This window comes from Kogia breviceps, chromosome 7 (assembly GCF_026419965.1).
Source record: "Kogia breviceps isolate mKogBre1 chromosome 7, mKogBre1 haplotype 1, whole genome shotgun sequence".
Classification (NCBI taxonomy): Eukaryota; Metazoa; Chordata; class Mammalia; order Artiodactyla; family Physeteridae; genus Kogia; species Kogia breviceps.
This window is the reverse complement of record NC_081316.1, coordinates 70413863-70438723: the sequence shown is the minus strand read 5'-3', so window position 1 is coordinate 70438723 and position 24861 is coordinate 70413863. Positions and strand designations below refer to the sequence as shown.

The 24861-nt window shown below is 34.3% G+C and overlaps 1 protein-coding gene across 2 annotated transcripts in view; it reads left to right on the top strand.

Annotated features, from left to right (window-relative positions):
• The window catches only part of DYNC2H1 (dynein cytoplasmic 2 heavy chain 1), a 380690-nt gene that overhangs the window by 33676 nt on the left and 322153 nt on the right, over positions 1-24861 (top strand). For both annotated transcript variants that reach the window (XM_059068297.2, XM_067038564.1), the window contains exons 18-30: positions 674-801; positions 4669-4784; positions 7762-7889; positions 13150-13299; positions 14090-14295; positions 15285-15440; positions 15530-15644; positions 16196-16366; positions 17352-17734; positions 19421-19553; positions 19659-19776; positions 21365-21477; positions 23628-23747. In XM_059068297.2, coding sequence (XP_058924280.1) covers positions 674-801; positions 4669-4784; positions 7762-7889; positions 13150-13299; positions 14090-14295; positions 15285-15440; positions 15530-15644; positions 16196-16366; positions 17352-17734; positions 19421-19553; positions 19659-19776; positions 21365-21477; positions 23628-23747 — 2037 coding nt within the window. The remainder of the gene's footprint in view (positions 1-673; positions 802-4668; positions 4785-7761; positions 7890-13149; positions 13300-14089; positions 14296-15284; positions 15441-15529; positions 15645-16195; positions 16367-17351; positions 17735-19420; positions 19554-19658; positions 19777-21364; positions 21478-23627; positions 23748-24861) is intronic.

The window sequence follows — 24861 nt, the reverse complement described above, 5'->3', positions numbered from 1 at the left end:
ACCCTGAGGCATATGACTGAGAATTCATCAAGTTTCTTAACTGCCACTGCAGTGCTTCTTCTGCATTTTATTTTTCTGGAATTAATTGAATCTGGATACTTTCGGATTTGTTGCCTATAGTAGCTCTTGGCTTTGCAGAAGTGATTCCGTCTTTGACACCTCAAACTTGAGAAGAGAATCTAAATAAAAGTTTTTTGCAGTCTCTTCAAAAATTTTTATGATCAGTGTATATATATATATATATATATATATATATTTTTTTTTTTTTTTTTTTTTTTTGTGGTACGTGGGCCTCTCACTGCTGTGGCCTCTCCCGCTGCGGAGCACAGGCTCCGGACGCGCAGGCCCAGTGGCCATGGCTCACGGGCCCAGCCGCTCTGCGGCATGTGGGATCCTCCCGGACCGGGGCACGAACCCGTGTCCCCTGCATCGGCAGGCGGACTCTCAACCACTGCACCACCAGGGAAGCCCTGATCAGTATATTTTTATGTATTGTTTTTTTTTTCCTGTTCATTCTTTAGGCTATGTGATAATGATTACATTTACATACTTAAACTGAAATTTACTTGAAACCTCACATTTGCCCCTTTTTATTGTTTTTAATCGTTGGACTCTAATCTTTTAAATGGTAACTTATTCTATTTTTTTAATAATATGTTTTCCATTTATACAGGAATGGATTGTAATTGGGCAAGTTGATATGGAAGCTCTAGTGGAAAAGCATCTTTCTACAGTACATGATTGGGAGAAAAATTTTAAAGCACTGAAAATAAAAGGGAAAGAAGTAGAACGACTTCCAAGGTATAATACAGAAGTTAAAGTAGTACTTATGTATCATAGCAGTTCTTGCCATGGGATAGTATGGGTACTCTTCACTTAGTGGTACTGAAGTCCAGTCATCAGTCTTACCTCCTCTAGAGCTCAGCTATGACACTTGAGAATCATCTGAGTAGAGAATTGCTGAGACTAAGAAAACCTCTTCTAGAGGTTTGTCTGGCTGAGACCTAGTTGGATAGGACAGATTGGGGGAAGAGGCTTCTCTCCAGATCTGGTGTGAGGATCTAATATTTGATGTTGTACGCACACGGTATAAGAATGGTACGAGTCTACTACTGAGAGCATACTGGAGAACATTTGACTTCAATTTTGTATGGCTCTGCCCCCTTTCAAACTGCCCTGGGAGGCACACAAAATAGTGCTGCATCTGGGTATTGCCCTAAATGTGGAGGAGACCTTCTGAGGGGCATTTCATAACCCAGAATATCCCCCTCACTCTGAAATTCCTATCACTGAAACCATTCTATACAATAAGCCCTGGGAAGGAAGGGCCTTGTTTAATTGTGTATATATTACCTATAAAGGATAATATCACTTTTATTAATCCATTTGTTCTTTCTTTCAATAACTATTTGGTGCTCATTTACAATATGCAAAACCTTGTCCTGTGGGAGTAGAAAGATGAAGACAGAGCTCCTGAGATGAAGGTTCTTGCTCTCTGATAGTGCAATAAGACAAGTATGTTTGATGATTAAGTCAAGTACACGCAGGTGTTGAGAGAGTGGGCTCTGGAGGTAGATGGCTCTTACTAGCCGCATGAATTTGGCAGTCACTTCGACCCTGTGAACCTCCATTTCCTCAGCTTTAAAGTAATTACAACTATATTATTTATCTCAGTGTTTTGCCGATTAAATGAGTAATTTGCATGTAAATTAATGGTATAGCTTAAGTTCTCAATAAATGCTAGTTGTTATTAATACTAGATAGAATAGTCTATATTCCATATTAGAGACTGGACTAAAGGCTATGGAGATTTACAGGATGATGACATCCCATCCATTTGTGGCAAAATCAGGGAAAGCTTCATTAAGATAGAAATACTTGAAATAGGATTTTGATGGGTAGAAATGAGAATTGGAGGTTAAAGCAGAGTCTCTCAGGAGAGGGATTTATATACTGAAAACAGAAGTTGGTTAATTGAGAATTTGATTAGAGTTAATGTTTTATTAGGGACTAGAGGAGATATTTCTGGAATGGGGTAGAGGAGATATTTCTGGAATGGGGTAAAGTACAGATTTGGGAGAGTCTTACGCTCTAAAACAGGGAATTTGGATGTTATTCATGTTAGAATGATTAGTTGTTGAAGGTTTCTAAACAGAAGCATATTAGTACCAAAGCTATACATTAGGAATGTTAATCTGGAAATAATGAGTTGTATGGTAGAATCAAGAGATCCTGGAGGAAGAGAGGTTCATCTGTCTTCATCTAGAAGCCCAGTAATAATTAATTGAATCAAGATGTTGGTATTCAAAATGTGGAGGAGGAAATATTATGAGGTACTAAGGGGTCTTACTTTTGAAGGAAGATGAGGGATGAGGAATAGAGAAGAGACAAATGACTTGAAGGTTTGAATTGGATGACTAGGATAATGATAGTGCCATTAATGTAACTTTGAAGTAAGGAAAAGACAGTGTTTTTGTAATGTTTGAACATGAGATTTCTCTGTTGGATACTCTCTTTGAGCCCATTTTTGTTTGACTTTATGCTGTCACCTGACTACCCAAGACCTCTACTGCTGCTACTGCTATTTGTTTGTGCTTTTCTATAGATGGGGTTTCTATTTATACTTCCCTGCCAAAGCTAAACAAAACAAAAAGAATGCCATGTGTCCTACATGCCATATTTCATTTTTCTGTTTCTTCCTTATAAGTTAACATGTATTCATCTAAGCTAATACACACATACATATACACACAGATAATTATTTTATGGGTACTTTTGGGAAATATGCTGTAAGATTAGAAAATCCATATTCTGATGATGTATTTCAGATACTGCAGTAAGGATATACTTTTTGGGTAGGCCATCTATGTCCATCCCATTCTATCTATGGCTGAATGGAGCCTCAATTGCACATTAATAATATTTTCAATTGAAAGGTGAACATTAGTCTTGTCCACAAGATTCAGTGTGTACAACTCTGCTGTAATCATATCACTTTATGTATTAATTCATTAGTAAAATATGGTATAATGTTTTTAGGTTTACCAAAATCATCTATTTTCATATATCAAATGTTAGAAATTTAGACATTTTATGTCAGGATTTCAAAAATCAAATAACTTCATGTATAAGATAAATTGACTCTTAGGTTATGGTGGTTAAGAACTGGAGTTTAAACCTCTCCAGTTAGTGGGTGATTGAGAATAAATAAATAAAACTTTAAGAGAAAATTGTATTTTTATAATGAAATTTTATTTAACACTTATAACTTGCTTTCTAAGAATATCACCTGGTTCTATGTTTTAAAAAGGGTCTTTTTTTTTTGGTGGTATGCGGGCCTCTCCGGATGAGCAGGCTCAGCGGCCATGGCCCACGAGCCCAGCCACTCCGCGGCATGTGCGATCTTCCCGGACCGGGGCATGAACCCACGTCCCCTGCATCGGCAGGCGGACTCTCAACCACTGCGCCAACAGGGAAGCCCCCCAAAGGATCTTTCTCGATAATTTTTTTGATCAAAATTTCCAGACTTTTTTTTAACTTTATATAATTTAAGATAAATATGAGGTTTACTCAGATGAATGACTATGGTTCAGCTTCTGTTTGTTTAGAACATTATAATTTGCATTCAGAGTACCATGCAAAGAATTAATGTTCTTAAAAGTTTCTGCCTTTTTTCTGATTATTAAATTAGTACATTTGTTTTATAAATTTTTTAAAATATAAAAAGGCATAATGACAATTGCTGTTAATATTTGATGTTTTGGACATATTAGTACATCTGCTTACAAAATTTGGATCATACTGTATCCTGCTATTTATTTAACACTAATCATTAGTATTTCACCATGTCATTATCTGGTCCTCAAAAATATGATTTTAAATTGTAGAGATATAATTTATTTAACCATTCTGGAATTTAGTTTACTTTTATTTTTTCACTATTATAATTAATGCTTTGAAGAAGATACCTGTATGTAAACCTTGGAGTCTGCCCTGAAAATCTCCTTAGGATAAGTTCTGAAAGTGAAGTTACTAAGATTAAAGAATATACCTATTTTAAAATTACTTGATATAGGTAAATTGCCCTTGCAAAAGTTGTATTGTTTTGTACTCTGACCAACAGTTCTGAGAGTTCTCTATTTGCCCACATGATTGAAGATATAGAATTAACAATTCATTGCATTTTTGTGAATTAGGTAGATATAAAATGGTATGTTTTATTGCTTTAATGTCTTCATAATCTATATTCACTTTCTATGTTTGTTTTATTTTCCCTATCATTATTGCTTGTACTTTGACTACAGGATAATAATTTATTTTATAAATCTTTAAATAAGTACATTACATGCTGTGACAAGTAAAGCATGTAAACATTTAAATATATTCATGTTGATAGTTTAGTAATTCATAATGTGCTGCTTTTAAAAAAATTGATACATTAGATTATTAAAAACAGTAGAATTATAACAAAGTCATTGTTTAATGAAAAACTTAATATTAGTAATGTGTAAGGCATTTTTGCTAAATGAAATCTAAATGTGCTTAAAGATCACAATAATATGTTTGGGTGATATTGTAAAATGTATTACACAAAATCATATTATAATGAGACTCTTTTCCTGTAGTTAGTCTTTTTCATGTCAAAATATGTCCTTTGGCATTTTTCAGTACTGTCAAGGTAGATTGTTTAAATATTAATTGCAACCCTGTGAAGACTGTGATTGATGATCTCATCCAGAAGTTATTTGACATGCTTGTTCTTTCTTTGAAGAAGTCCATTCAGGGTAAAGACACTTTTACATTTTTATAGTTATGAAATATGAATCTCAATGATGATTAAAATAAAAGACAATCTAGAAAATAATATGCAATAAAATGTGCTTAAAGTAGTTTTAATAAAGTAGGAAACTCCATATTCAACTCCTGAGAGGTCTAAAAATTGAAGGCATTTTTTATTATTTGCAGTGTGAGCTAGTATCAGTTTGTTGCATATGCTACTGAGAAAGGAGGTAATTCTGGTATAATGTATTTATCCTTATCTCTTCAAATGACTACAGGCATAACTTGGAGATATTGTGGGTTTAGTTCCAGACCACCGCAATAAAGAATATTGTGATAAAGAGAGCCGTGGGAATTTTTTGTTCTCCCAGTGCATATAAAAGTTATGTTTACATATACTGTAGTCTGTTAAGTGTGCAGTAAGCATTATGTCTGAATAAACAATTTACATACCTTAGTTAAAAAATGCTTTATTGCTAAAAAATGCTAACTATCACCTGAGCCTTCAGTGAGTCATAATATTTTTGCTGGTGGAGAGTCTTGGCTTGACGTTGATGGCTGCTGACTGATCAGGGTGGTGGTCGCTGAAGTGTGGCGTGGCCGTGGCAGTTTCTTAAAATAAGACAACACTGAAGTGTGCTGCATCGATTGACTATTCCTTTCTCTGTAGCGTGCAGTGCTGTTTGATAGCATTTTACCCACAGTAATACTTATTTCAAAATTGGAGTCAACCTTCTCAAACCCTGCTACTGCTTCATTAACTAAGTTTATTCAATATTCTAAATCCTTTGTTGTCATTTCAACAATCTTCACAGCATCTTCACCAGGACTAGATTCTCAAAATTACAAGTAACCACTTTCTTTGCTTATCCATAAGAAGCGACTCCTCATTTGTGAAAGTTTTATCATGAGATTGCAGGAATTCATTCATATCTTTAAGCTCCACCTCTAATTCTAGTGCTCTTGCTGTTTTTATCTTATCTTTAGTTACTTCCTCCACTGAAGTCTTGAATCCCTCAAAGTCATCCATGAGGGTTGGAATCAACTTCTTCCAAACTCCTGTTAACATTGATATTTTGACCTCTTGCCATGAATCACGAATGCTCTTAATGGCATCTGGAATGGTGAATCCCTTCCAGAAGATTTTCAATTTATTTTGCCCAGATACATCAGAGAAATCACACTCTGTTGCAGCTATAGCCTTATAAAATGTATTTCTTAAATAATAAGACTTAAATGTTGAAATTACTTATTGATCCATGGGAGGTAGAATGGATGTTGTATTAGCAGGCATGAAAACAACATGAATCTTGTACATCTCCATCAGAGCACTTGGGTGACCAGGTGCATTGTCAATGAGCAGTTGTATTTTGAAAGGAATCTTTTTTTTCTTAGCAGTAGCTCTCAGCAGTGAGCTTAAAATATTCAGTAAACCATATTGTAAACAGATGTGCTGTCATCAAGCTTTGTTGTTCCATTTCTGGAGCACAGGTAGAATAGATTCAACATAATTCTTAAAGGTGCTATGATTTTTTTGAATGGCAGATGGGCATTGGCATCAACTTAAGTTACCAGCTGCATTAACCTCTAACAAGAGAGTCAGCCTGTCTTTTGAATCTTTGAATCCAGGCATTGACTTCTCTCTAGCTGTGAAAGTCCTCGATGGTATCTTCTTCTAATAGAAGGCTTCTTCATCTCCACTGAAAATCTGTTGTTCAGTGTAGCAGCTTTCATTAACTATCTTAGCTAGATCATCTGGATAGCTTGCTGCAGCTCATGTATCAGCACATGCTGCTTCATCTTATACTTGTTATGTTGTGGAGATGGCTTCTTTCTTTAAATCTCATGAACCAACCTCTGTTAGCTTCAAACTTTTCTTCTTCAGCTTCCTCACCTCTCTCAGTCTTTACAGAATTGAAGAGAGTTGGGGCCTTGCTCTGGATTATGCTGCGGCTTAAGGGGCTGTTGTAGCTGGTTTGATCTTCTATCCAGATCACTAAAACTTTCTCCGTATAAACGGTAATGCTGTTTCGCTTTCTTATCATTTGTGTTCACTGGAGTGTACAGCATATTTAATTTCCCTTAAGATCTTTTCCTTGGCTAACTGTTTGGTGCAAGAGGCCTAGTTTGTGGCCTGTCTTGTCATTAGATGTGCCTTCCTCACTAAGCTTAATCATTTCTAGCTTTTGGTTTAAAGTGAGAGGTGTGTCACTCTTTCTTTCACTTGAATACTCAGGGGCCATTGTAGCCTGATTAATTGGCCCAAATTCAATATTTTTATGTCTCAGAGAATAGAGAGGTGAAACAGTCAGAATATATACAACATTCTTCAGTTAAGTTCACTGTCATATGTGGGTGTGGTTCATGGTGCCCCAAAACAATTACAATAGTAGAATCAAAGATCACTGATCACAGATCACCGTAGCAAATGTAATTAATAATGGAAAAGTTTGAAATATTGGGAGAATTACCAAGACGTGACACAGAGACATGAAGCAAGTAAATGCTGTTGGAAAAATGGCACTGATAAACTTGCTCCATGCAGAGTTGCCACAGACCTTCAATTTGTAAAAAATGCAATATCTGCAAAACACAATAAAGTGGAGCACAATAAAATGAGGTATACCTGTACTATTTTACAAAATATCAGTGTTTCTTTTTTCCTTTAAGCTGTGGTGTTTTAGCATATTATTTAAAAGACTGAAAACATTACCAATTTTGAGTAAAATTTACTAAAAGTGAGTACATTTTAAATTTCTTCTCAAAAATTTTAAGTGTCATGTAAAACAAATACAGTTTCATGAGAAGAAATTTCTTTGCTTATTCTACATTTTAAATTTTGCTTTATGAAAGCAAATGACTACTTAGGATTTAATATATTTCATATAGTGATTACTTCTAACATTCCTTGATTTAGAATTTATGTAATTAAATATTGTGGTAATAATAATTTTTCTTATATTCCAATGTTACCTATTTCAGCTCATTTACATGAAATTGATACATTCATTACTGAAGCTATGGCAGTCTTAACAATTATGCCGCAGTCTGTGCAAGAGATAGGTAATGCAAATTTACAATATAGTAAGCTACAAGAACGGAAGCCAGAGGTGAGAATCACAAAGCAATTTATTTATTCTTTTACTGTATTTGTACTGACTATTTAGAAATATCATATAATTGCAATATTATAAGGAAGTCTATAAAATCTAGTCCAATTGATCAGTTCATGATTGGACTCGATGCTATATTGTGGTAATGAAACAGTAACAATAATGCTTATTATTTTCAGAAGTATTTGTGGTCTCTTTTATGATGTGGCTTATTAGAATAAAACTAAACTTAAATAATTCATGCTGTTACTTCCAGGGTTGTACTTTTAAGATGCTGAAGTATGAAGTTAGAGCTGAAGTAGGAACACGAACACACACACACACTCTCACATATGATAGAGGAGCTCATAATTAGAGACAAAGATAAAATGTGGTGAAGGTTTCATAAAAGCAGTATCTAGAAGGCTAGATCCTAGAATAAGCAAGTCAAAATTTTATAGAACATATTATAGATGATCTTAGTTATGTTTAGAAGAAGGAGGAGAAATAATTCAAAATAGAATACAAAGTTTTATATGTTCCTATTATGTGATAGGCTTAAAATTATTAGTTAGATTAGAGGTAAGTGAAATAATATACCATCATGGTGGAAGGAATTATAAACTTTTATATGTAAGGCTTAAAGGTATAAAGAGGATTTAAAGGCAAATAAAATAATGTACTTGTGTAGTAGAAGGAAATAACTAAAGAAGGGATAGCATTATGAGCTGTGGCAGTTAGCTTGATTTAGCAGAGACGTTCATTCATTTATTCATTTGACAGATACTTATAGATCACCTGATATATTCTAGGCATTGTGCTAGGAGTTGTGGTTACAGCTATGAACATGCTCTATTCTCATGAAATTTGCATTCTTGTGTGTGTGTGTGTGTGTGTGTGTGTGTGTGTGTGTGTGTGTGTCAGGGAGAGAGAGAGAGAGACAGAGACAGAGACAGAGAGAAAGAGAGGAGCAAGAGGAGCTAGAGCAGTGCATGATAAACTGGGGGATGTTTCTTAGAGTGGGCGATTGTGGATACCTTATCAGATAGATGACATCTACCTGCACTGAGACCTGAAAAAGTTAAGGAGGCAACCATTCAGAGATTTAGGGGGCAGATAGAACAACAAATACAAAGATCTTAAGGTAGAGAAGGAGTTTGGTATGCTTAAGGAAGATAGGTGAAAATATTGTCAAGAAACTTAGTTATCAAGAAAGCCATATTATTCAAGGAAAAAATGGTTTGAGGTGAAATTGGAGAGGTAGGCAAGGGCCAGATTATGAAGGTACTTTTTTTAAAAAAAAATTATTTATTTTTGGCTGTGTGGGCTTCTCATTGCGGTGGCCTCTCTTGTTGTGGAGCACGGGCTCTAGACGCAAGGGCTTCAGTAGCTGTGGATTGAAGGCTCTAGAGCGCAGGCTCAGTAGTTTTGGCGCACGGGCTTTGTTGCTCCGTGGCATGTGGGATCTTCCCAGACCAGGGTTTGAACCCATGTCTCCTGCACTGGCAGGCAGATTCTTAACCACTGTGCCACCAGGGAAGCCCTATGAAGGTACTTTTAAACAATCATAAGGATTTGGGTTTTTTTTCTAAAAGTAATAGAAAGTCCTTACAGGGATTTAAGCAGGGAAGGGATACAGTCTGGTTTACATTTTGAAGTGATTACTCTGGCTGCTCTGTAAAGAATGGATTGGAGGGAGACAATAGTAGCAGAGAGTCCAGTTAATAGCATATTGCAACTGGTATACAAGGGGTGATGGAAGCTTGTACCATGGAGTAGCAGAGGAGATGGAGAGAACTGGAGAAATTGATGATGCACTTTAGAGTTAGCACCAAGGTCTTCTGATGTATTAGAAGTAGACGTAGCTTAGAGAAAAAGCAATAAACATGTCTCCTAGGTTTTTGGCTTGAGCAGCTGGAAAGCTAATGGTACCATTTACTGAGATGAGGATGACTAGAGAGGGGAGTTGTTTGGAGATTGGAAGTGGTGGGGATTGAGATGTAAGGTAGAATGAGGAATATGGAATTTAGAGTAAAGGTGAAGACTAGAGATATAAATTTGGAAGTCATCTTAATATTCATGATGTTTAAAGCCATAGGATTGAATTAGATCATCTGGTTGATAACAAACTATAGAGGTTATAGGATCAGGTTTGAACTTTCCAAAATTTAGAGTTCAAGCATAGATGGAGGCAGCTAAGGAGATTGATAATGAAGTGGGATGAAAGTGTGTCACAAAATCTATGATAAATAGATGTATGCTGGGAACAACATGTGAGGCAGGAAGTGGCACAAGACAGTATAAAGAGCTAAGCAGAATCTAGGTCATGTGAGTCACATTAAGGATTTTAGGTTTGATTTTGTGGACACTGAGGAGTCGTTGCTGGGTTTTAAGCAGCAAGATGTTACAGAATTGTGTTTTGGTATGTCTCTCTGTTGGTGTGTGGATTTGTAGAAGTAGGAATGTATGCAGGTAGACTTGAAAACTGTTGTAATGTCTTTACAGGCTAAGTTCTGTTCACATACAGGAAATTAGAATCCTGCTCTATTTTTTCTCTCACTGATTTTCCTAGTACAACATGGATTATTGGTCCATTGTTTTTCTGTTTCTCAGGTGAAACTGATCCTGCCCAGAAATTGCAAGCTGGTCATTGAGATATGTTTTAATTTTTTTTTTTTTGTCTGTTGTATATACACAGTGATTTTTAAATATCTTTCAGTGGATTTTATTGCTTTGTTGAGTAGTAAAAGTACAGGTATAAATTATAGGACACTATTCTTTTATGGTGCTTTAAAAGGCCTAGAAGCAATTTGAGTAGTTTAGCACTTATTGACCTACACCTAGTCTGTTTAACAGACTGCTCATTATACATAGCTCAGGGCATTTCAGGTAGAAGCTGAATACAGGAGCTTAGTTCTGATTCTTCAGTTTTCCCTTTCTTAAATACCTTTTTTATCACGACTTATTCTTCTCTGTTAAGTAGGATAACTTAGTTAATCTATGCTTTTAGATAGTCACTAATTTTAAAAGCCTCTTTAGCATTTTCTTATGAATGGAACTTTTATAATAAGAACTTCACTTTGAACAGCTATAGTATTGTCTTCCTATATTCATGATTTAATTCAGTTTCATATTACCACTTTTATTATCCTTTTTAACTTTTGATGTTTGAGTGTCTTAGTTGAGTTTGCATATAATAATAAATGTTAGAAACTTTATATCCAGGAATTTAACAAATTATGTACAGTCCCTCCCATCAGGAAACTTGCACAAGCCTCTTAGTAGACTCATCCACCAGAGAGCAGAGAGCAGAAGCAAGAAGAACTACAATCCTGCAGCCTGTGGAAGAAAAACCACATTCACAGAAAGACAGACAAGTTGAAAAAGCAGAGGGCTATGTACCAGATGAAGGAACAAGATAAAACCCCAGAAAAACAACTAAATGAAGGGGAGATAGGCAACCTTCCAGAAAAAGAATTCAGAATAATGATAGTGAAGATGATCCAGGACCTCAGGAAAACAATGGAGGCAAAGATCGAGAAGATGCAAGAAATATTTAACAAAGACCTAGAAGAATTAAAGAACAAACAGAGATGAACAACACAATAACAGAAATGAAAAATACACTAGAAGGAATCAATAGCAGAATAACTGAGGCAGAAGGACGGATAAGTGACCTGGAATGGTCACTTATGGTGACCATTCCATATGGTGGAATTCACTGCTGTGGAAGAATAAAGAAGAAAGAATGAAAAGAAATGAAGACAGCCTAAGAGACCTCTGGGACAACATTAAACGCAACAACATTTGCATTATAGGGGTCCTGGAAGGAGAAGAGAGAGAGAAAGGACCTGAGAAAATATTTGAAGAGATTATAGTCAAAAACTTCCCTAACATGGGAAAGGAAATAGCCACCCAAGTCCAGGAAGCACACAGAGTCCCATACAGGATAAACCCAAGGAGAAACACACCAAGGCACGTAGTAATCAAACTGGCAAAAATTAAAGATAAAGAAAAATTATTGAAAGCTGCAAGGTAAAAAAGACAAATAACATACAAGGGAACTCCCATAAGGTTAACAGCTGCTTTCTCAGCAGAAACTCTACAAGCCAGAAGGGAGTGGCATGATATACTTAAAGTGATGAAAGGGAAGAACCTACAGCCAAGATTACTCTACCAGGCAAGGATCTCATTCAGATCTGATGGAGAAATCAAAAACTTTACAGACAAGCAAAAGCTAAGAGAATTCAGCACCACCAAACCAGCTCTACAACAAATGCTAAAGGAACTTCTCTAAGTGGGAAACATGAGAGAAGAAAAGGACCTACAAAAACAAACCCAGAACAATTAAGAAAATAGTCATAGGAACATACATATTGATAATTACCTTAAATGTGAATGAATTAAATGCTCCAACCAAAAGACACAGGCTTGCTGAATGGATACAAAAACAAGAGCCATCTATATGCTGTCTACAAGAGATCCACTTCAGACCTAGGGACACATACAGACTAAAAGTGAAGGGATGGAAAAAGATATTCCATGCAAATGGTAATCAAAAGAAAGCTGGAGTAGCAATACTCATATCAGATAAAATAGACTTTAAAATAAAGAATGTTACAAGAGACAAGGAAGGACACTACATAATGATCAAGGGATCAATCCAAGAAGAAGATATAACAATTATAAATATATATGTACCCAACATAGGAACACTTCAATACATAAGGCAACTGCTAACACCTATAAAAGAGGAAATCGACAGTAACACAGGAATAGTGGGATACTTTAACACCTCACTTACACCAATGGACAGATCATCCAAAGTGAAAATAAATAAGGAAACAGAAACTTTAAATGACACAATAGACCAGAGAGATTTAATTGATATTTATAGGACAGTCCATCCTAAAACAGCAAATTACACTTTCTTCTCAAGTGTGCACAGAACATTCTCCAAGATAGATCACATCTTGGGTCACAACTCAAGCCTCAGTAAATTTAAGAACATTGAAATCATATCAAGCATCTTTTCTGACCACAATGCTATGAGATTAGAAATGAATTACAGGGAAAAAAACATAAAAAACACAAACACATGGAGACTAAACAATATGTTACTAAATAACCAAAAGAAAACAAAAACAAAACAAAACAAATTATGTAAAAGCAAAAGTCTTGATTTAAAAAGCAAATCATGAAACAATTGTAAATAAATGGATTCTTAATAAATTTGATAAAATATGTTGTTTTTCACACATCATTTTTTAACCTTTAGATTTTGCCCTTATTTCAAGAAGCTGAAGATAAAAACAGACTTTTACGGACTGTGGCAGGTGGAGGTTTAGAAACAATTAGTAATCTGAAAGCTAAGTGGGATAAATTTGAGTTGATGATGGAAAGTTACCAACTTATGATTAAAGATCAGGTAAGAACCTTTTGGTCATTTTGTTAAAATGGAAAGTTTTTTTCTCATTTAATATTTCTTGCTTATCTTTATTCCATTATAGCTCAGGTTTGTAAGAATTTATAAGCTCAGGTTTTCTGTGACATCTTGTGGAAAAACCTGAAGGAACTTTTTGGTCAACCCAATATATTGCTGATGAAATTGACCTCCCTCAGTACTTCCATACAGTAAAACACTTTGTGTAAATGATGATCGTGTCACATAGTTTATCTTTGTTTCCCACCATACCAGGAATGTATGTGACATTATTTTCAGGCTTTCTTATGAATAAATTTATTTACCTACACAGTAGGTAAAAAAAAACCTTTTAAGGATACATTCTGGCAGTTGTACACATCTATTACATTCATATCCTATTGACCAGAAATTAGTCTTATGGCTGTTAGCTGCATGGGAGACTGGGAAATGCCCTCCTTTATTAAATAGCTGTATAACCAGGTAGAACAACTGGAGGTCATTGATCCAATTTTTTTTATCACATTGATTTTGTTGATAGTTATGATGGATGCTGTTAATCACATGAATGATTTTTGTAATGATGATGTTTGCAGTATGTCTCTCGTTTTTGTAAATTTATTGTCTAATTTATTTTTGAGTTATTTTATTGTACTTGAAATCAGTAAGAAAGAATAATCTTTGAAAAGCTGATACTGATATTTTTTGACCTTTAAATTGAAATGTTGGAAATAAAAATGAATATAAAGTAAGATTTTACTTTGAATTAAATTATGTAAACTCTGTTGGCTTATAGATTGAAGTGATGAAAGGAAATGTGAAATCACGTCTTCAGATCTATTATCAAGAACTGGAAAAATTTAAAGCTCGTTGGGACCAACTAAAGCCTGGTGATGATGTTATTGAAAATGGCCAGCAAAATACTCTTGATAAAAGTGCAAAGTCAATAAAAGAGAAAAAAATTGAGTTTGATGATTTTGAAGTCATGAGAAAACAGCTGGTGTATGTTTATTCTTTAAAACTGATAGTGCACATTTTGGAAAAAAGAGTTTTGTATTTATATATTAAGCTAGTAATGTTCTTATATTTATTATCTTAATGTCTTTCCTTATAAACTTCAGCAGTTTAAAAAATACCAGTATTAAGTGCTCATGATACTGCTTTCTTAGGAGTTGTTGAATTATATTAGGATTTTAAGAGAAAAGCAGATTTCTGGTTAGGCCTAGAAATAGAAATAATAGAAGTTATAATAGCAAATAAAATAATAATAGAAAATTAAATTTACTTAAAAGTTAAATTAGGGAGTTGGAATATTACTTTATGTGATCTCATTGTATTTAAAAATGGAATATATAAAATTAATGGACAATTACTTTTAGAGCTTCTGGGAAAATAAATGAACCTAGCAAAATGATGAAACTTCAAAGAAGAATATTTGTTGTTTTATGTTATAATAATACAAGATATTAAGTTTTATAATTGTTTTAGGTTTGGTCCACTTAGGTAAATGCATCCATAAATTAATTGGCTTCGTAGGTGAGTGGAGGTTTTAGTACCACGTTTATTAAGTGACATTACATTAATTAGATGAAGAATATCTTACTTTCTAGAAGCTAATTCTTTCAACCTAGAAGAATATTAATGGATATTCTTTAATGTATTCTCAGATTAATCCATAAATTTGTGCAATTCTGAATATATATATATGACATATATACATAAAATATATTGATATATATTACCAATTTTACTTTGACTCCTTTGGAAAAAATTCATATTAATGAATTTGGAAGAGCTCGTTCCTAAGTAGTTAAAGTAAAATTCTTATGTAAAGTAGACATAGCCTCCTACTGTCTGTCTACTTCTGCTGTCAGATACATGCACACAAACATACACAGGGAGTGCAGTTAAATATTAATTAGTTAAACTTATTGATATTTAACAGTTTTTCTTTTTAAAAAATTAATGATATTTGCTACTTGTTTCTATAGTGATGATTGCCATCATTTTGGCCTAGAAGAGCCCAACTTCTCCTTGGCATATAGCATCTCTAAGGACATTGAGAGCTGTGCACAGATTTGGGCCCTTTATGAAGAGTTTCAGCAAGGATTTCAAGAAATGGCCAATGAAGATTGGATTACTTTTAGGTTTGCTTCATAAACAGTATTTAGATTCTGATAGTTTTGTGGTATTTTTGGGGATGTAAATTTTAAGGTATGTTTCTGGTATTTTACAGGACTAAGACATATCTGTTTGAGGAATTTTTGATGAATTGGCATGACAGATTAAGAAAGGTTGAAGAACATTCAGTAATGACGGTGAAATTACAATCAGAGGTTGACAAATATAAAGTAAGATAGTTTTACTTATCTTACTATTTAAAAATCGTGTTTGGAGCTTTCATGTATCTTTTTATTGTGTAGTGACTGAACTGTAATTTTAGTTTATATATTTTTAATGATTCCATTACATGAAAAAAATAGAAAGTATAGAGTAAACCATAGAAGTTACTGATATTTCTGCTTCAGTTTGAAGTTATAACTAAGAAATTTATGGTTAAAGTTATATATTGGAGTATTTATAACTTAGCAATTAGGATATGGGTCATTTAGCATATTTAGGATATAGGTCATTTCCTAAATTTCCTAAATTTATAAAAATAGAAATATTTTAGGTCATGTTTTAAAATATATCAAGGTACCAAGGGAAATTTGCATGTATCCACAGAAATGTTTAATAAAAAGTTTTATACAATCCTTTTTAAGAATTTGATTTTAGGATCGTTAAATAAGATAATACAGTAATTAAAAATCTTATAGATAATTGTAATAAAATTAAATAATAATTTACATTTTGCTTATATATATACATACGTATGTCTTTTTTTTTTTTTTTTTAACAGATCGCAGTCCCTATCTTGAAATATGTGAGAGGGGAGCATCTTTCTCCAGATCACTGGCTTGACCTTTTTCGTCTTCTTGACCTTCCTAGGGGGACTAGTCTAGATAAATTACTGTTTGGTGATCTGCTTAGAGTAGCTGCTACAATTGTTGCCAAAGCTTCAGACCTTAAAGTAAGAATCACTTTTATAAATATCTCATAGATCTGACCTTTGTTGACATACATTTTTGCTTTATATTTTATTTAAATAAAACGGCAAGTTAAATTTCTATCTTCACTTAAAATAGTGACAGTGTTCCATTTTTGCATTATTCTTTCATTAGTAATACATCTGAATCTATTGATGGGGTTATAGAAACAATATAAACCCCTTCTTTGAGAGAGAGAAAAATCTGAAATAAAATATGTCTTACTTTAAGAAGGAAGTCAGCTTTAATCAAAAAGCAAACAAGTAGAGAGCATTTTATAAAATACATTTAAAATCACAGGGTATATTATAAATAGATTCTAAGGGATACAAAAATATAGAGAACTAAACAAGGAACCAATTTCCTAATTAGTTTTAGCAGAGGTCTCAGGTGAAAGTAAAACTTGCACAATTGTATCATAAGTAGCAGACTTTCTATTTTGTGTTCTGCCCATTCAATGTAAAAAAAAAAGGACTTTTGATGTCAAATTGTTTTATTTTCTAATATATTATCTAATATGTATACTTTCATCTTTGCTGATAATCTTGGAGCATATGTAGATAATCATAAAGTTATAAAGCATGACTGCTGTAGGAGGTAATTCTAGATGGTTGCTAATCATTTTAGATGTATTGGAACTTACAGTTAAATTACAATAAAATGGCTGAGTTTTGAAAAATTTTAAATATTTTTGTGGTTTGCAATGGATGCTTGAATTTTGTTTTTTTTTTTTTTTTAGAAGTAAAAAGCATAAATCTGAACTCTGTATATATTTGACCATGTGAACTAGATATCTGATATCCCTTAATACATTTGCCAGTAATTCTCTTGGATTGATTAAAATATATCCACTTAAATTTTTTTTTCTTTATGGTGAAAAGCCAAATAAAAATATATCTTATAAAATAGATATAACTTATTTATATGATAATGTTGAAATAATAAATATGGATATTTTGTGTTAAATAGGATTTAAATAGTCGGGCACAAGGTGAAGTTACAATCAGAGAAGCTTTACGAGAACTTGATCTTTGGGGAGTTGGAGCAGTATTTACATTGGTTGATTATGAAGACAGCCAAAGTCGAACTATCAAGCTGATTAAAGACTGGAAGGATATAGTAAATCAAGTTGGAGATAATAGGTGCCTTCTTCAGTCCTTAAAGGATTCTCCTTATTATAAAGGATTTGAAGATAAAGTATCAATTTGGGAAAGAAAACTTGCAGAGTTAGATGAGTACCTACAGAATTTAAACCATATTCAGAGAAAGTGGGTATATTTGGAACCCATTTTTGGCCGTGGAGCATTGCCAAAAGAACAGATGCGCTTCAACAGAGTTGATGAAGATTTTAGGTCAGTACAACTACATAAGACAAATACACATATGATGGTTTTTATTCATATGGTGAGGTACTTAATACAAGCTAATTACTTTTCCATTATTAGCGTCATCTGTGTCTTCAACTTGTTTTCTACTGGATCCTTCTGAGAAAATAGTTTCTCTCATTCAGTCATTTACTTCTTGAATCATTTTGATCTGGTTTCTGTCTTTACCACTCTACCTATATTAATAATATTTCTATAGTGTAATAGTAATAATAATATTACTAATATATATCTAGTATTTCTTAAAGTTACCAATTACTTTCCCATTGTAAATCTGATGGGCATTTTTTATTTCTCATTTTACTTTATCTCTGACTAGTATCTAATAGAGTTGAAAATTTCTTCTTTCTTAGAAAGTTCTGTTCTTTTGGCTTCTGTGATCTGTCCGTTTTGGTTTTCTGCCTGTTTCTCTGGTTCCACTCCAGATTTCTAGTCCTCAGCCCTCTCTAAACATTTAGATGTAGACATTCACCTTTCAGCTTTAGTTTTTCTCACTCTATAGTCTCTCCTTAATGATCTTAACCACTCTCAGAATCAATTCTCATCTATTTGCTGAGGTCTCCTCAACTTATTTATTGAGCTCATATTTCTTTTCTGAGCTCCAAATGTATAAGTATCCTCAACATGTTAAAACTAAATTCATGAATTTACCCCCAGTCCCCTTCCTACAGTCCCTTTTCTTTTCTCTCTCTGGTTTCTTTCCCGATAAATGATACCACCTAACTGCTCAAGGCAGAAGCATAATGGATATCTTTGACCTCTTCCTCCATTTCTAAATCCATTTGTTACCAAATTTTGTTGATTCTAACCTACTAATCGATTTTATTATATCTTTTATATCTCTACTTCTTTGATTTTATTCTGAAGTATTTTTGTTGTCACTCACTTGTACTACTGGCTAATCTTTTGACTTATTTTTATTTGTCTTCTCCAGTAAGTTTTTCACACAACAGCCAGAGTAATCTTTAAAAATGAAGTCCACATTACTTTATTCCATTAAGTAAAACTTTAAAATGACTTTCTTTCTATTGCTCTGAGGATAAAGCAGATCTAAGCATCTGCTCCTTGTCCATTTTTCTAGCCTTTTCTTGTGCTGCTCTCTCTCTCTTTTTTTTTTTTTGCTTTAGTGACTCTAGCCTTTAGTTTCTCTAACATACCACGCTCTTTTTCAGGGTCTTTGCCAGAAGCTGTTTCCCTCCTACTCATTGTCTTTTTCTTTTTCATTATCATTCAAATCTCAGCTTAAATTACTTCCTGAAATAAGTCATAGGTTAGGGATTTCTGCATTAGCCTTTGTACTAATTCTTTCTTAGTACAAAACAGTCCTTTGTACTTTTCTTTCTTAGCATTTATCATAATTTTATTTGAATATTTGGAGAAATTATTTAATATCTTTCTCTGTCACTGGGTGCCATTATCTCTATGAGGTAAGGCTTAATATTTGTTTAGTGAGTGAATGAAATAAAAGAATGTGCAATAATGGAGGTTAAAAATGGTAATGGGGTATTATTAACTTTGAGGATTATTTATTAGAAGTATAATAATGTATTGCTGTTATACTGATGTTACTCGTTTGTTTTAAGCAAGCAAAAAAAAAGTCTCCATATCCCTGTTTCAGCCAAAAACTGTGAAAATAACTTTTTTCTTTTGCAGATCAATAATGACTGACATCAAGAAAGATAATAGAGTCACAACGTTAACTACTCATGCAGGAATCAGAAATTCTCTACTAACGATACTTGATCAGCTTCAAAGATGTCAGAAATCATTAAATGAATTCTTGGAGGCATGCTTTTTTAAAAAAAATCTTGTATAATAAATTATAAAGTACTTTAATATCTTAATTATTTGAAAAGAGATTATTCTTTTTGTTTTGTGGGGTTTTTTGTAGGAAAAACGCTCAGCATTCCCAAGATTTTACTTTATTGGCGATGATGACTTATTAGAAATACTGGGCCAGTCTACTAACCCATCAGTGATTCAGTCTCACCTTAAGAAACTGTTTGCTGGTAAGATTGAACATTTATTCAACAGATACTTATTGAGTTTCAGTTATCTGCCAGGCATTATGTTAGGCTCTTAGGTAGACTGTTGAATAAAATACAGGTCATACACTCAGAACTCTAGTTTAGTGGATGAGGCAAGCTAGTAAGTTGACAAATATAATATACGACAATTTCTATGGTCGACATAAGTATGTGGTGTTATAGCTGCATCTGTAAAGACATTTAGCTCAGTTTTGGGTATGTAAAGATGACATCTCAGATGAGATCTGAAGAATATATAGGTATTAGCTAGAGGAAAAATGGGGAGGCAGAGGGAATAGGATGTGCAGAGGTCTGAAGTAAAGGAGAACATGTCCATTCATTATTGAGTTTAAGGTCTCTTGAGTGATGTCCCAGTGGAGATACTCAGTAGGCAATTATTGTTAGCAGAGATATGTGGGATGGAGATGTAAAATTGGGAGTCAATCTGTGCATAGATGATAATTAGGCTATGGGAAGAGGTGAGGTTACCTGGTAAAAAATGTAGAGTAATAGTGCCATATGCTTCGATGTTGTTGAATCATTTTAGTTGGGTAATTGCATTCGGAATTGGTTTGCTACAAACACGGTGATTATTATTTTCTTGAAATATTATTTGTTGGAAAAGAGCTGTATTTTTCAAATTAACTTTAAGAAGTAAAAAATTTTCATCATCTTCACTTGCAGTCAGGGATTAGCAAACCTTAGGCGCACAGGCCAAATATGACTAGCTCTCTGTTTTTTTCTTTTTAAATAAGGTTTTGTTGGAAGGAATACAGCCATGTCCATTATTGTCTATAGCTGCTTTTGTGCTACAAGCAGAGTTGAGTAATTGACACTGAGACCTTATGACCTGTAGAAACTTAACATATTTACTCTCTGGTGCTTTTCGGAAGTATTTATTAACCACTGTATATCTGAAGCTTTAGAGTGTTTACATCTGTAACTGTGATTTTGCCTGTGGAAGATAGTAGAAAGAGCTCTTGGAATCAGAAAGCTTGCTTTCAAGCTCTACCTCTACTATTTATTAGTTATTAATTTACCTCTCTGAAATCTAGTGTCTTTCTTTAAATTGTAAATAATAACTTATAGGGTTTTTCTAAAGATCAAAATTAGGTAATGTGTTTTTTTAATACTATAAAGTGAGTGCAGAATTTGGGGAAGGGAAGTCTTATTTGCTCTCCCCCTTTCCTATTATCTTTTTGTCTCAGATATATAATGTAAGTGGGATCATTGGTACGTATTCTTATGCACTCATTTGTGCCTGTTTTTTTTCACTCATCATAATGGTTTCAAGATACCTAAAACTATATTTTATTCCTTTTTATTGCTTAAAATAGTTAGTTGTTCAAATATACCACAGTTTCTCTATTCACCTGATGGGCATTCGGTTGTTTCCGGTTTGGGGTTATGAAAAGCTGTTCTATTTCATTATATAACTGAACTAATATAATTCTAATGTATTCTATATTATGAAGTATACTTTATGTATTATGTGGTAATCATATATACTGTCTAATAATTATGTCTTTAATAAAGCTTTTGCATATAAATTGTTACTTTTGTAATGTAGGCATTAACAGTGTGTGCTTTGATGAGGAATCAAAACATATAACTGCAATGAAATCTTTAGAGGGAGAAGTTGTACCTTTTAAAAACAAAGTTCTTCTGTCAAATAATGTAGAGGTAAGTAATTCTTTTTCAAGTGTGAAAGTATACAGAATTAATGATATGAACTTTGTATCAAAATTAATTCAGTCAATTTGTAGAGTAAGTTGGTTAATTTAGGCCTTTTGGAAACTTTTATCTTTTTTTTGTTTGTTTGTTTTTTGTTTTTTGCGGTACGCGGGCCTCTGGATGTGCAGACTCAGCGGCCATGGCTCATGGTCCCAGCTGCTCCGCGGCATGTGGGATCTTCCCAGACCAGTGCACGAACCCGTGTTCCCTGCATCGGCAGGCAGACTCAACCACTGCGCCACCAGGGAAGCCCCTGGAAACTTATATCTTAAAAAATAATTTGTTTTGTTAGGTTCAGAATGATTTGATATTAAAGAGAATATGTATTTTTAGTCTTTGGAAGGCAGCATGTAATTTTGAAAACAATTTTTGCTTTGGAGTCAAGAAGACTTGGATATTAATTGTAGCTCCACACCTTATTAGCTATATAACTTAGAGTCTCAGTTTTCTTACCTGTAAAATGGGAGTCCTACTAGCAAAGACTTTCTGTTGAAAATTAAATGAGATAATTGGCTTTAGGTACACTATAGTGTTTGGAACATAACTACTCAATAAGTCTTTGTTCTTTTTTTTTTTCCTTTAAAATCTGAGTTGTATGAGATGATTTAAGTGAACAAGTAAACTTGAAACTAGTGCATTTATAGTACAACTATTGATTAATTGGTTCTGCAGGACTAGAAGTGAACTGTCAAATGCCTATTATAGTTATACAGCTAAAGCCAACAGCAATAGGATGTAACACATTGAATTGTAACTTTTAAGTTCTAAAGGTATCTTTCAGCTGCAAGTCAGGGCCATGCCTTATCATGCATGTATCTGTACAGTTTAGTAAAAAGACCATTCCTGGTTAGGCCTCAACATTTTATTGGATGTTGAGTATATAAATCAAGTGGTTGAAAGGATAGAAGGTTTGTTAAGTACCTCCCATATTTGTTGAAGAGATTTGTTGTTTTCCTTTCTTGTGATTTTATTAGGACTTGGTGAACAGAGAGAGAGAGCTTTTAGCAGCTGGGGGTAGTGCAGCACTCCTGGAGCTCTTGTGATGATTAGCAGAGTAGGTGTCTGCTGCCTTGCACTGAGAGATTCTTACTCTTTAGCTTTAGTGGCTTTTGAACTGGGCAAAAGTTTGTGCTATTTTTAATACTGGAAAGTGCTCTAAAGATAAACAGTAAAAAGCTAGAACTTAAAAATAGGTAATAATGAAAAGCTATTTAAGATTGTAGTTTTTGCTCTTATATTTTATTGCAAATGATAGTTTTTAAAAGTTAAGTAGTGGGCTTCCCTGGTGGCGCAGTGGTTGAGAGTCTGCCTGCCAATGCAGGGGACACGGGTTCATGCCCCGGTCCGGGCAGATCCCACATGCCACAGAGCAGCTGGGCCCATGAGCCATGGCCGCTGAGCCTGCACGTCCAGAGCCTGTGCTCTGCAATGGGAGAGGCCACAACAGTGAGAGGCCTGCGTACCGCTAAAAAAAAAAAAAAAAAAGTTAAGTAGTGATTCTTAAATATTCATGCTATTTTTATCAATCACCATTATTATTTTAACTTTAGTTTAAATTTTTATTATTTTATCTATAATCAAATGAGTGAAAAATGTATTGTTTTGACTTTGAAACAGATTAGTTTTGTTTGAAGAGGGATCTTAACTCCTTAAATAATATGGTTCACCTTAATGAAGCAGTCCCTTCCTATGGTTACAGCTTTCTGAATATAAGATCATCAGGATAGTGTGAGCCAGAGGACTTAGCTAGTCATTGTGACTCTAATTTATTGGCCCAGCTATCTAGTTTGATTTATCATAATGATGAGATGAATGGGTTAGTTTTTAAATGTTCATGTTATTTTGGTTGTATAGATGGTGATGGTGATAGTGATAACTAGCTACACATTTTTGAGTTTTCACACTTAACATTATCCCAAGAGGCTTCATTTAAATCATTTATTAATAAAAAATTATATACCATACAACACATTTTGGGAGTGTGAGAGTCAATAAGAAATTATAACCTTCCTCTTGAAATAAAAGAATAGAGTCATTAGCTTGTGTTTTTGTTTTATGACTTGTGTAGTAAATAATATATTTTCTAATTTTATTTTCAGACTTGGTTAAATGATTTAGCCTTGGAAATGAAGCAAACTTTGAAGGAGTTGTTGACGGAATGTGTTACTGCTGGACGAAGTTCTCAAGGTGCAATTGACCCATCCTTTTTCCCTTCACAGGTAAGGGGGCTTATGTCTAGAGTACAGATAGGCGTGGTGTCATTGGAAGATCCCTGACCTAGAGATCAGGAGGTTTAGACAACTGGGATCTTTGTTTTCTCTTTATGTAACAGTTAACATTGACTAATTGCTTAATTTCTGAGTCTCAGTCCCTCAGCTGTTAAATGTGAGGGAGGAGCAGCACGATAGTGAAATTATCTTCTAGCTCCGTTAGTTTGCCATAATTCAGATGCTTTCAAGCAGAAGGCCTGCTGAGATCTAAGCTACCCAGGCCACTGGGGAGTGGAACTGGAGGCAGAAGTAGTCATGTATTAGTTTCCTGGTTCCAGATGATTAGTCCATCATTGATGGAGAGGCACAGGATCTATAACATTGTCTCCCACCCTTCCCATGGACTCATCTAGGAGGTTGGAGCTGATGGGAGTTCAGAAGTGTTAGTGTAGGGCTGAAACATAGTCACAGTACTGAACCAGAACTTTGGCAGGGAAGAAGAGTGCTAGGTTTCATGGTTGTTAATAGAGATTGCTGCAGGTCAGTGTTCATAGGAACTCATTTCTGAATCATTGGATGCTAGATATGTGTCTTACAAAACTTGTTCTGGGCCTTATTAAAGTGTAGCACTAGGACTTGGGTTAAATATCCTGCCGTGTTCAGGATTAGTTTTATTGCTGGTTGAGACTAACACTACGGAGGTAGGATATCAGGAACTTTAGTTCTTAGGGACTATGAAAGGCAGGTGTTGAGATGTTCTATGATTTCTCACAGGAAAATCTACCTAACTATTTTTTTGCTTTTCAGATTAAAACATTTAGTAACTATTGGAACAGGGTTTTATGTTGGTTCTTTTTTTGTGTGTGTGTGGTATGCGGGCCTCTCACTGCTGTGGCCTCTCCCGTTGCAGAGCACAGGCTCTGGATGCGCAGGCTCAGCGGCCATGGCTCACGGGCTTAGTTGCTCCGCGGCATGTGGGATCTTCCCAGACCAGGGCACGAACCCGTGTCCCATGCATCAGCAGGCGGATTCTCAACCACTGTGCCACCAGGGAAGCCCTATATTGGTTCTTTTAAAGCATGAGAAGTTAAATAGGAAACTTGGAGCATTTTGGATTCTTAGC